General features: G+C 40.5%; 1 protein-coding gene across 3 annotated transcripts in view; it reads right to left on the bottom strand.

Annotated features, from left to right (window-relative positions):
- The window catches only part of MLLT3 (MLLT3, super elongation complex subunit), a 286,851-nt gene continuing 273,720 nt past the window's right edge, over window positions 782-13,912 (bottom strand). For all 3 annotated transcript variants that reach the window (XM_013993522.2, XM_003121886.6, XM_013993520.2), the window contains exons 9-11: window positions 11,405-11,476; window positions 9,871-9,942; window positions 782-2,297 (exon numbers count right to left, since the gene is read on the bottom strand). In XM_013993522.2, coding sequence (XP_013848976.1) covers window positions 2,166-2,297; window positions 9,871-9,942; window positions 11,405-11,476 — 276 coding nt within the window. In that variant the 3' untranslated portion in view covers window positions 782-2,165. The remainder of the gene's footprint in view (window positions 2,298-9,870; window positions 9,943-11,404; window positions 11,477-13,912) is intronic.

The following is a 13,912-nucleotide window of genomic DNA, read 5'->3' as shown; positions in this document are numbered from 1 at the left end:
TTAAACTGCACAGATATTTTAGTTAAACCACACACATTTCTGGCTTAGTAAGAATATGTGGATTAGCAGTTAGAAGTTTTAAAAGATTTTAAAATTTTGCAATTCTATAGAAGCACTGCTCCCCCCTTTCACCTCTAAAGTTAAAAATGAAACAAAACACAATTAAAACCACACAATTCATCAGTCACCTAATGTCCAAAATGATGCAAAAAGTTTCTCTGTAATTAAACACTAAGAGGTGGACTACAAAACCAATGCTTCCAGGATGGTGATGTCAGTCACCAAGAATCTTAACAATATTGAAAAAGTATATACTTGTCCTCAGGGAGGACGCTTCTGAGAAGTAATTTACAAGGAGCATGGCTGTGTTTTATTTTATTTTTTTTTTTTTAAGGAAAAAAATAGTCTTTGGGTAGAAATAAACAATGTGTAAAAAAAAAAATCCCCTTTTTAAAATGCAGAAATAACTCTTTATCAATCTGCATTTACATTACTGCCCAAAAGAATGGGTCTGGAAAGACCATTTTCTGTACAGACACATGTTAATCTCTCTTTGAAAAGACAGCATCTGGCGTACGGGGATCAACAAGGGAGACCCTGGTCTATCAGCACACAGAGAGACTTTCTTAAGGCTGATCCAGTGAACGAACCTTTGGATCCAGAAGTATTTCTTCATTTCTTTGCTTTTCGGCTGAGTTCCTAGCAAAAACTTGGAAGAAGAGCTGTTTTCATTTTTGTGTTTCTCCATTTATGGGGGATGGAATAATGACACCAAAAGTACTTTGGTTTTGTTTTCTTTTTTTTTTTTTCTTTTAAAAATAATTTGCTTTCTTTTGCATGCCACAGGACAGATTTCTAGTTTCAAAACAGGGTACATCAAGAACAAAAATATCCCCCCTCCCCAACCATCTTTATTTTCACCAATACAAGAAATCCTTCTGGAAACATAAGCAAGTGACTAAACAGGTATCGAACCACTGAATCTACAAGTTAATACATAATCTGTTATGGCAGAATAACCAAGAATTTCCCCCCCCCAAGATTTTAATTTTTCAAATAGAAAAGAGTCTAAGGATCATATGTGAACCAACAAAAATCTCTTATTCCAGGTTTGATGATAAAGATGGATAACACACTGGCAGCTGAAGAAAGCTGAAACTCTTTCTAATAAATAGCTCCAAATTAAGAATTTCTACAACATTTCTTTAGAAAACAGAACTGGAATTCCTTTTTTTTTTTTAAAAAAAATGATGATCCTGTGGAATGCATTCACTTCCATATTTATCTACTATTGTAACAGTGAAACAGACACAAGATGTTGATGACAGCTCGACAGTGTTGAATGCAGGACGTTTACAGGTACACATTTGTTTAAAAGTCCTACAGATTTATTGACTAAGGCTAGACAGCAAGTCATATGATCCTATTTGGTGCGTTTTCTACCATGGTCCAAGATCATTATATGGATACAGCCAAAGACTGGGCCCCAACTTTCAGGAAAAAGACCACAAAGAAGAAAATCAGGGTGGCTGTTTGGTCCCCCCAGTTGATCAGTTGTGTCCTGGAACTGGAAAAACAAGGTGAAAAATACAGACTGCAACGAGTTAAGGGACTTGGAAAAAGTTGGTGGAGAGTGGCACGGTATACGAGTAAGGTCACTGGGCTTGGGATGGCAAGGGCGCTGCATTGAAAGAGCATCCACGGGACCAAGTACTTAGAATGTCTTGTGGTGTCATTCCCTCAACGACTCTAGAATATCTGTATGCGATAATAAATAGATCAGTTATGTAATAAGGCAGTGTGTTGAATATGCATTCGTCCTGTGGAACGAACCACCGCAGAGAGAGATACAAGATACCATACACATTCTTTAAGTTTTCTTGTATTGTGTTTGATCTGTTTGTTTTCAAGGCTATCCAGGCTAACTCTTCCCGGAGAGAATTTCCTTGGAGAGAAGAGTGGTCCGCTGAGGCTGGTTTTCTTAACCTCTCCTTTATCAAGAGATGATGACTGGCTTTAAAGAAAAATAAAGCTGAAGGTTGTTTGATTTTTATTTTTTCCCTTTTGGTTGCATCATTCTGAGTGTTTTCATATAAACAAACAAGAAAAAAAAATCACAACCAAAAAAAAAAGAATAGTTTTTGATGCATCCAGTTGTTGTATCCTCAGGATGTTCCAGATGTTTCCAGGTAACTCTGTAGTTTACGGACTGTGGTTTTGTCCAGCGAGCAAAGGTCAAAATCAAACGTTGTGTTTGTGATATGAAAGTGTCCAGTCTCTTCTATAAGGTTCACAATCTAGGGATGTTAAAGAAGAGAAAGTTTAGGCAATAACCAATAGCCGTCAAAAGGCAAGAAGAGAGATGGAGGGGGTCAGATACAGAACCAAGTAATTAATATTCTCATTTATAGCAAGAAGGTCCTATACTATTAGTGGTACCAAACTACCTCTTAGCCAATTTGGTAGGCCAAAGGAATATTAAGGCTTTGAAATTCTTAATGAGAGCAGATTACCCATGCTCATCCTTCATATTCTTGAAATTGATTCCTACTTTCAAGTCATCAACAGACTATTTTACTTATAGGAGTGGGAGTGAGAATGGATATTTAGGGGGAGATATAATTTTAATGACCCTTTAAAAATTAGTTACTGACTCAATGGGCAATGACTATACTTAGTAGATGAAAGGAAATTCCAGCCTAGAAATGATAAAACTCCTCATTAAAAAGTATATACATGCAGACACGCACAATGCTCATTTTTCTTTCTGATTACATTGTTGTTGAAGGTGTAGAAAATGCCAGAAGCCACAAAGAAAAAAATAGGAACCATCTACAACCCCACCTCCCTGAAGATCGCGGGTAGTGACTGCAAGGGGGTTCAAGAAAGTCTTCGGGGATGTGGGAACTGCTTTGCTGCTTGATTTGGGTGCTGGTTACAAAAGATGAATTCACTTTGTTAAAATTCATCTAGGTGTACATTTTATTAGGCTTCTACAAAAAAAAAAATAAAAACCTATATTATTCCTTTAGTCATGTTCAGTTGATGCCCTTGAGCATTTGGAGGTGATAAGTATTGTCTACAAAAAGAAAGGATGCCTTTGTCTCCCCATTTGGAATGGTTATACCACATTACTTGAATTGCCTCCAAAACTCTAGTTTTTAGAAATATAATAAACGAAAGCAGTGACAGAGGTACTGTTGGTTTTGCCCGGCTTTCAGGAGCACTTCCTAAGGTTTCAACATTAACAATGATGTTGGTTTACTGGTTTGAAAGAATTTTTTATCATGTTAGGTATCCTTCTGTTCCTATTTTACTAATTTATCAGAAATAGATGCTGTGCCTGGGTAGTGTGCATTTGTGCCTGGGTAGTATGCATTTTAGGTATGTCTTACTGTGTGTAAACTGAGATGGAGGGGGCTTAATTTTAATAAGCTTTGTTGGGGGGGGGAGAAAAATCAGCATCAAGATGAAAGAAAAAAAATCTGCACAGAGAAACCAATTGGCAAACTATTTCACTTATTTTTAGTTGTCTGTTTACTTCCCTTCCATCACTTGCTTCTGATTTTCTTCAGTTCCATAATCTTAAAAGGAATAATTTTCATTATTTAGCCTATTTTTTATTCAATGAAGTTTTAGATTACTTAATTTCAGATTGAAAACAGTAGAATGGAAACTTTTGACCTTCTCCTTATAATTAGTTTTCTTTTAAAAAACAACAACAACAACAACAACAACAACAAACAGTAAATTTGTGAACTATTCCCTGTGGGTCGGTGGCTCTCAAGAGAAAATGTGCTTACCATTCCTGATGTATCTGATGGCCACCACAACATAAAACACATTGTGAACCTCGATTCGATTAATTGCACAACTCCAGCCTGAGCTGTTATTGCCTTATTCAACCTTGGAAATACTTTTTATCAATACAACTATGGGTTTAATAATGAAACAAATTACTCCCACTGCAAGACCATGACAGACAGAACAAACTGCCTACCTAATATCCATTTATCCCTTCTTTCCTTCTTGACTTCCTGGGAGTGGCACTATGCCCAGCTAAAATACTTGCCTCCCAGACTCACTTGCAGCACTTGGCAGATACTGCTATTTACAAGTTATTCGTCCTAAGTCGTGGCAGCTTTTAAGGAAAAATTTCAAAACAGTATTGACCACGGGGCATGCGGCTTTTGCCCTCTGGCCACCAAGTGGATGAATGCATTATGTGAACGATGGCAGAGCAGGAAGGCAAGGAGTCTATGTCCTTGGTGACAGCTTTTAAGCCACCACACTGACCATGAATCACTTACCTCCAGGTCTATTAATAATAATTTTATGGGCTGGTGGGAGTCAGGGGGATGTGAGGATGGAGAAGGAGCCTTACTTGTTTAAACCATTAGACTCAGGGTTCTGTCGCATGCATCAAGAGATTACCAAAAGGGAGGAGTTTCCACTGTGGCGCAGCAGAAATGAATCTGACTATGAACCATGAGGTTGCAGGTTCGATCCCTGGCCTCGCTTGGTGGGTTAAGGATCCAGCGTTGCCGTGAGCTGTTGTGTAGGTCACATATGTAGCTTGGATCTGGCGTTGCTGTTGGTGTTGGCCGGTGGCAACAACTCTGATTAGATCCCCTAGCCTGGGAAACTCCATATGCCATGGGCGTGGCCTTAAAAAGACAAAAAAAGAGATTATCAAAAGGGATGTTCCCAACTGTGGCTAAAATACTACATTCACAGAAGAATTTTTCCAGCTAGATCTTATTATGAACACTAAAAGATCAAAAATGAGCATGCATATTCTTTAGTAGTTAATAGTTACAGAGCTTTGGGAAGTCACCCCCACACATCTATAGACATAGACACATACACAGCTATGTCCACAGACGAGCTTTTCAAGGTCATCAAATACTTACTACATATTTAACATCAATTGAATTCAGAGTACTTTCCAGAGTAAATTATCTTTTTGTGTAGAAACACCACAGACCTGGAGTTCCTGTCATGGTGCAGCAGAAACGAATCTGACTGGGAACCATGAGGTTGGCGGTTCGATCCCTGGCCTCACTCAGTGGGTTATGGATCTGGCGTTGCTGTGGCTGTAGTGTAGGGCCTGCAGCTGCAGCTCAGATGTGACCCCTAGCCTGGGAACCTCCGTATGCCATGGGTGTGGCCCTAAAAAAAAAAAGAAAAGAAAACAAAACAAAACAAAAAAACAAAAATACCAAAGCCCTGGTGAAAATGTGTAAACTTTAGGACAGAAACAAACAGCCTCTTCAGAGAGCTCTCTCAGGGTGGAAACAAACAGCCTTTCCATTTGTGCAATGGAGGCAAATGACAATTATTTCAGAGTGGGACTCTATTCCTCCAGTAGCTGGCCAGTAGGTAAATGCCAAAACATTCAGGACAGAGATTCCTAAATTTGGCGTGTGGAGTTCTGACTCAATGGCATTGGATAGAACATTAGAACTCTTGGCCGTCAGTTTCCTCATCTATAAAATGGGGGTGATGCCACCTATTCTACCCATCACACAGTGTTGTTCGGAGGATCAAAGAGTCTATGGCACATGAAGCTTCTTTATAAACTGCAAATTGCTACACAGATCAGGGCAATGTAATTATGATTACCCTGTAAACATAAATTTATGCATAATTATCTGGGAGGTAACTATACAACACATGAATTTTCAGATCCAGGGCTTTTTCTTCCACTGACAGTTAGCCATTTCATTAGCACTAAAATAAATGAAGCAAAGGAAATGCCAGAAGTTGAAATTGAGAAAAGGCCTCCTTGAAATAAAAAAAAAAAAAAAAAAAAGTCTAGCACAAGTTTGCAAGAGAAAGGTTAGAAAGCGGGGAGAAGAGTAGCTGAGGTAAAGTAGTTGATGAACTAAAACCACAATGTGGAGGGTAAAAGAAGTACAACTCTATATTATTCTCCCTTGACAATGACAGGTAACTCACCCATTTAAGTAAACAAATTTATGTGACCCAATCATATAGTTTCTCATTAATTACTTAACAATAAATAGAAAACAGAGTAATAGAAATACGTTCAAGAAAAGGCCACTTGGTTTTAAAACAAATGAACACACTTGTCCACTAGGAAATCTGGCCCTGTCATCTCACATGCATTGTACTATCTGGCAGGTTTCCGGGGCTTGAATTACAGCCTTCCTGCTTCCCCTAAAACCAGCACACCCCACCCCGTCTGCAGCCACAAACACACAAAGAAATGAAGGGGATCTGATCAATCTCACTAAATGAGCCCCACATTTTTATGAGAGCTTATAAGAATCCATCGAGGTGGATGCTGAGACAGCCTCAAAGCAGTAGAGTTGGCAAGCAGATGGGGTGTTCAGGACTGTTTGCCAATGGGAATGGCATTAATGATTTAAATTATTAGAGCATGTGCCTACATCCTCAATTAGGTAAAGACTTCATAAAAAAATATAAATGGGGGTACATTTCCAGGAATCCTGATAGTTAGAACATCAGAAACACGGCATTAACATACTTTATTCCTGTGACACAAGCTACAAAGCCTAAAAACACCCCGCTGGTCCCTGAAGGATGCCACTCTGCCTTTCTGCAGGAATCCCCGCTCTGCTGATGCAGCACAGCTCTGCTTTGGTGCCATTTTCCTGCATCATCTGCAAGGATGAACACAATTCCAAAATAACAGTAATAATCAAAGGCAGAGTGATGGCAGACAAGGAAAGCAGGCAAGGGCACATGGTACGTTCAGGTGGTAGAAAAGGAAGAGAATGGAAACTGTTTAACTCATTCTTCAGATGATGGTTGTTGTGAAAACATTTGTGATGGATTATTTCCTGCCACTTCAGCCTTGGAGGGGGATCCCACGTACACTTTTTTTTTTTAAACAGGTAAGATCTATTTGTTTAATCTGTGGCTCCCTCTCCAACCCTGGTTATAAAAGTTCTAGAAAGGTAGATGCATTATTTGTAGTCTGATTATATATATAATAATCATATATATATGAGTGTGTGTGTGTGTGTGTATATATATATACATACATATATGATTCTTTTATTCCAAAGCAGCCTCTTCACTGAGGGGGAAGTAATGAACAAGCTTTGCTTTAACTGCTTCTGTCTGGAGGGGAGTCAGGTCTTCCTGGAGGATGGCCCCAGGCAAGCACTGTCTACTGACCGTGGACCTACCGTGAGTTAAGAGGTGGACCATTAGACTCCAAGCTACAAGGGATTCTAAAATTTGACAGGTGATTCCCCAGGATGGAGAGAATCATTTTCAGCAGAACATTTCTCAGGGAGAGTTCTCTAGTGTTAGAATACTCTGATACACCACTTATCCCCATCTCCCTGAAGAAATTCTAAGATATAAGAGGTTATATCTAAATTGCTGGACCATCTTCTAAGGAAGGCCTGGTTTTCTTCAGATTTTTTTTTCTCCTAAGAAGGATGCAAATCCAGACTCAGTGCTAAACTGCAAGGGGGTTTAAAAGTCTTCGATCTCCCTTTCCCAATAATTGTGGAACATGGTTTAAAGAATAATCAAACTGTTAGTCTGAGATACTGACATTTCTTGGCTTGACCGGGTCCACTGTACTATATTTTTACCTTACAGAAAAGGGGCTTAAGAACACAGGCTCTCGGGAGTTCCCAATGTGGCTCAGCAGAAATGAATCCAACTAGTATCCATAGGGATACAGGTTCGATCCCCGGCTCTGCTCAGTGGGTTAAGGATCTGGCATTGCTGTGAGCTGTTGGTGTAGGTCACAGATGCAGCTCGGATCCTGGGTTGCTGTGGCTGTGGCGTAGGCCAGCAACTACAGCTCTGATCGGACCCCTAGCCTGGGAACTTACACATGCCGAGAGTGTGGCCTTAAAAAGCAAAAAAACAAAAAACAAAAAACAAACCACACACAGGCTCTCTTGATGTAATGCTTTCTGTTCATTAATCTAGATGCTGGGTGCCAACCCTGAATGCCCCCGTTGTAAAACGAAGACTTAAATACTTTTTGTGAGCCAAATCAAAGTGTCAGCCAGGCCAGATTTTTTGATAAATGCATTTAGTAAGAAAGGACCTGGGATGGGATCCTAGGCTCACCAGAAACCCTGGCTCAGGTGCTCAGGTCTGCGCGGCAAATACGCACACTCTGTGGAATGCAGTGCACAAGAAGAGCAGTGCCCAAGCTGGAGAACAACATTAGTCCTCAACAGTGCTATGTTTTACAATAGGAATTAATTAAGCAGTAAACCGTGACAGGACATGCATCATGGTATCATAATCACAAGCCTCAGCTGCATTACGAGGCAAAAGGCCAAAGACTGAGAGCTTTCAACTGGCCTGGGAATGCAATTAGGGTGAAACGCTGTGGGCCCTGGAGTGCCTTTATGCCAGCTTAAAAATTCATAGATATCACTTTCTCCCTCTAGAACGCTAGAATAATCCACCTCGATGGAATTCTCCAGTAAACGACCTTCCCTCACAATTCCTTTAAAGGTCAGAATAAAGGACAATGTGAAATCGGGAATGCCAACGACACCCTAAGGTAAGACCTTGCCTGGCAGCCTGGTATTCTCGACTCTTGGGCTGGCTTTCTATGTGAAGGTGTCCCAACCTTGCTCAAACGTATGTCTCACTCTCCAGTGAGACTCACTATTTGGGCCCAACTTCTGCATTAATAGCTGTACTGGACAACGCTCCGTAGTGGTTCAGAGCTGGTGTCTGGGAAGGGATAGGCAAATCAGCTAATAGATTTACTGTTACCATTTGGGCAATTAGGCCCAAATAACTGTAGCAGGCTGAACAATTTTCAGTGGAACAGAAGAAACCTGCAGAAAAATACTATCAAAATACTAGACTATGTCTTAGAGTGAGCTACTCAAATCCTGCTCCCCAACCTACCACACACATAAACAGAAATGCAAGAAATGCAACTTATCCTCAATTATGAATTATAGGTCTGTAGTCTTCTGTTCAAATTGAAACTCTAGAGGGGTTACAAAGCTTATCAGACCAATCAGGGAATTTGGCATTTCTGAGTGTGTATTTATAGATTTAAGCAAAAATGTACACAGAATATAAATGTGACCATCAGCCATTAAACATTTAAAAAAATAACCCACACACAGCTGGGGTAGATTAAGTATCAACTTCAAATCATTTTAAAGCAGCAAAAAAGAAAAAAAAAATTAAACCAGTGAAGTAATCTACAAACCCAGCCCAGAATTTTGAATACAACCTTCTCTTTGGGTGTTAAAGAAAAATTATTTTATCACCAGCCACTGTTAATGCAATGGACACACGAACCATAACTGTACGAGAACTAAAACCACCCTTCTTATCTTCTCAAAACATCAAATTTCACTAATAGAAGTTTCCCTAATCTACAAGTATTTCACAGTTGAGTTCATAGTAATAGAATGTATGTTATACAAGATAAGACAAATGAGGAAAATATTTATTTTCCTTAGAATAGCATTGGCAAAGGTTACTAAATTGAATCACAAATGTTTACAGCACTAGACTGAAATTCTTATCACTGTTTTCCCATGGAACCAGAAGCCCGGTCCCAAAGGTTTCTGCATTCCTACCATATCCCCTCCCTCAGCCCACACTGCAGCCTCAGATGGCTGAGGGGCGGTGTATTCCAGCATCATTACCTCCCCAAGTACCCAGCTTGCATCGTCTGCAGCACCAGGGAAACACAAAGCAGATATCCAGGTAGCTTTAGAAATAAGCCTCCTCCCTAAATACTTTGCAGGTGGCATCAACCCAATTCTGACCGTATGGGATTGGCATGGCCTCTAGGTCCATCACACTAGCCCCAGACCATGGAAGCCTTGGGGCTTCTGGAAAAGGATGTTCTTAAAAAGCATTTCTCACCTGCTGCAGAATGTGTCTTTCCCTCAGTGTCATCAACCTTCTGTGAAGCTCTACCAGTTCATCTAGGTATGCCTGCAAGAGAAGAGCACCCTCTCAAAGAACAAGCAATTTAGGAAGTAGTTTGAAAACAAAAAAATAAATAAGTTAACATACAAGCAGTGATTAGAGGTCCCACATTCAATCCCCTACACCAGGCTGAGTGGACGCACTGCCCAAGGCCTTTGCTGACCAAGCCTCTCCTGGCCAACTGCTGCCTTTTCAAGCCAGCTTTTTTTAAAAAAGGGCAATTCTTAAACTTATTTGCTTTTAACAAGATGCAGGGGAGTAGGTTCACACTTTCCTAACAATGTCTCTCCAGAGAGAAGGGGAACTTAAAAAAAAAAAAGAATGTAGACTGTGATGACATGCTTATATTCACAGTTTAATTGTTATTCCATCTTAGAAGCATTTAAAAAGTCTAAGTTGGAACATGGAAATATCAGTTGCAAATTACCAATTATGTTAGGGAAAATTGAAATAGAAAAAAAAAAAAAAAAAAAAAAAAAGGCTTCCTGGTTCTTTCTAAGACTTCAAGTGAACTGTAAGTGAAAGAACAGAAGCATGACTTATAAAAAATAGAGGTCGAGAAGTTCCCTTCATGGCTCAGCGGTTAACAATCCTGACTAGTATCCTTGAGGACTCGGGTTCGATCCCTGGCCTCGTGCAGTAGGTTAAGGATCTGGCATTGCCAAGAGCTATGGTGTAGGTCGCAGATGCAGCTTGGATGCTGCATTGCTGCGGCTGTGGTGTAGGCCAGAGGCTACAGCTCCAATTCAACCCTAGCCTGGGAACTTCCATATGCCATGGGTGTGGACCTAAAAAGTAAAAAACAAACAAACAAACAAACAAACAAAAACAAAAATAGAGGTCGCTATCCAAACTGACATCCGGTTTGTCAAAAGCTCGCCGGCAAGGGCAGAGATGCACCTCTCTCCTCATGTACTCAGACTTAGAGTCGTTGTTAGCGTATATGCCAGGGTGTTCCTAGCAGCATTTGCAATGAAGGCCAAAGAAGGGTTTTCGAAGCATTAGCTAGGCTGGCCCGGATTCTGCAAAGCATGTGAGGACCCTGCCCACAATAGGAGACAAACCCCCAACAGTTCTTGAAGTCAGATTTTGGGTCGTGACTTCACACTTGGAGCAAACATGACACTGAGATCAGATGTGCTGTTCGTTTACGTCTGAGAGTCCTTAAGTTCCACCTCCACCAGAATCCTCTTACCTCCCAATTCATATGCCTGAAACCCCTTGGCAATCATTGACAGCATAAAGGCCAAGCTTAACAGTGGAGATATATAAGATGTGGAAAATAAACTATGAAGCACTGGGAGGAAGTGCTTGTCATTTGGGGGTCTCAGGCACTTTTTTTTTTCCTCTCTCAGGTACTTCTGATGAAGAAAATGAAAGGAGAACCAGCAAGGATGATCAAGGGACACACAAAGAAACAGAGAGGTGTCATCACTGCAGCACGCGCAGTGACGGACTGGAAACCTACCTTGTCACATTCACCATTCTTTATTTGCTTATCTGACTTGCTTTGCTTTATTGGACTTTTCACTTCAAGAATCTAGGGATCAAAGAGAACACAAACTTCATTTTAAGCACTTTTAGCTTCCCAGCCACCTAAACAAAGGCACTTGAAATGTCATATAATAACATCACTTTCCAAAGAGCATTTCCCCTCCATACATTTTCTTTATTCTCCTCTAATCGTACTTTTTCTGGGAAAATAAATTACTTATATCCATAATGCTGAGTCAGGGCAACAGAACTTAAAAAGAAGAAGGTGACGATAAGGAAATTGATCTAAGCTTCCAAGGCTGCTTCTCTTTTGTGACCACACTGTCACATATATGGAGAGCAGCTGAGTTGTACTGACTTAAGTTCCCCCCCTGCAAAAATTTTTTCTTTTTGCTTTTTAGGGCCACACCCATGGCATATAGAGGTTCCCAGGCTAGGGGTCGACACGGAGCTGTAACCGCTGGCCTACACCACAGCCATAGATAGCAACACGAGATCTGCGCTGAGTCTGTGACTTACACCACAGCTCATGGCAATGCTGGATCCTTAATCCACTGAGAGAGACCAGGGATTGAACCTACGTCTTCATGGATCCTAGTCAGGCTGGTTACTGCTGAGCCATAACGGGAACTCCAAGAATTTTTTCTTATTCTGTTGTTCAGCGTGACTACCTGTGCTCAGTGCACTAGGGGTGATAAAATAAAAAGGGTGTGAAAGTGTTTGTCTTATTTTATTTTTGTTTTATTTTTTTGCCATTTTAGGGCCTCACCCGAGGCATATGGAGGTTCCCAGGCTAGGGGTCTAATCGGAGCTGAAGTCACCAGCCTGCACCACAGCCACAGCAACACGAGATCTGAGCCGAGTCTGTGACCTACACCACAGCTCATGGCAACACCAGATCCTTAACCCACTGATCGAGGCCAGGGATCGAACCCACGTCCTCATGGATACTAGTCCAGTTCGTTAACCACTGAGCTACAACGGGAACTCTCGCACACCCTTTTTAGTACCTGACTTTCAGATTCTAAAAAGCACTCACATCCACTCAAATGAGGTGGCTTTGGAAATGAAGGTGGCCCTTAGTTACTCTGGTTGCCTGCAACTTGGGATCCTCCCACTCCAGAAATAAAGAGCCAGGACTGTTGACTGTGTTTTAAGAAATGGTGTGTTTACCCATGATAAAAATACCAAGTGCCTTTCCTTTTAACTGAACTGAATACAGCATAGGTTATAAGCAGCAGTTTTACTTACTGTTCAGACAGTAGGGGGCTATGTTTCTAATTAATAAGAAGGAGAAACAAATTATTATTTAATAAACATAGCTGATTTATTATCATCTTCCAAAAGTGAGAATTATGAGGGAAGTATTGTTAAATGGTCCTTGCTTAAAATGGTTGAGAACCCCTAAATTTACTAATGAGTATTCACAAATGTATATAAACATAAAAAGCAAAGTAATTTGTCTTTTTCACTATATCATTACCAAGTAAGTTATTATAATCTGAAGCAAATATTAAGGAGGAACATGCCAAATAGAGGAGATATTTAAGGAATTGCATATTTCTACTGCTTTTAATTCATCTGTGGTCTAACATACATACACACACACACACACACACACACACACACACACAGATCTGTTCAAAAGTCTACCATGGGAGTTCCCGCTGTGGCTCAATGGAAACAAACCCAATTTGTATCCATGAGGATGCAAGTTTGATTCCCAGCCTCGCTCAGTGGGTTAAGGATCCAGCATTGCTGTGAGCTGTGAGCTGTGGTGTAGGTCGCAGACACATCTTGGATCCCGGGTTGCTGCGGTGTAGGCCAGCAGCTGCCGCTGTGATTGACTCCCAGATTGGGAACCTCTATATGCCACAGATGCAGCCCTAAAAACCAAAAAAAAACCAAAAACAAAAACAAAACCACCCCCCCCCCAAAAAGAAAAGTCTACTATGTCCCATAACACAAAGAAGATTTTTAAAAATGAGTCCACATTTTGTAGTTTAATTTGTGGAAAGAGCACTGATTTGGCTCAGAAAACCTAGTTTCAGGTACCACCCTATCATTCAACATTTTCGCCCTCAAAAAAAAAGTGAGACAAGATGAGAGAGATGAACAAATAATGTCCAAATTCCCATTCAGTCAGTTGTAAAAATTTCTACTACTAAAAACATTTCACTTGTTGGGATGACATTCCAGAGAAGACCCAATACTTCTAAAAGGATATATTTCCCTTTGAATTTAGAAAAATGCCTAAGTAAGACCTGAGCTCCTAACAGAGTCTTGCCTGAGACTCGCCTTTATTTTTTCACTTTTAACATTAAGATAACTAGATGACTGAGGTGACCAGGCTAACTTGAAATACAATGCTTTTGGCAATAGACGGAAATTACTTAATTGCAGAGGCAAAGCAATAGTTTGCAACATGCTTCACTGTAAGAGAAACCAAACACTCCATTGCACTGGGAATTTCCTTCTCTCT

The sequence above is a fragment of the Sus scrofa genome, chromosome 1, assembly GCF_000003025.6.
Source record: "Sus scrofa isolate TJ Tabasco breed Duroc chromosome 1, Sscrofa11.1, whole genome shotgun sequence".
NCBI classification, from domain to species: domain Eukaryota; kingdom Metazoa; phylum Chordata; class Mammalia; order Artiodactyla; family Suidae; genus Sus; species Sus scrofa.
The sequence above is the reverse complement of the archived record's forward strand: the minus strand, read 5'-3'. Positions and strand labels throughout refer to the sequence as shown.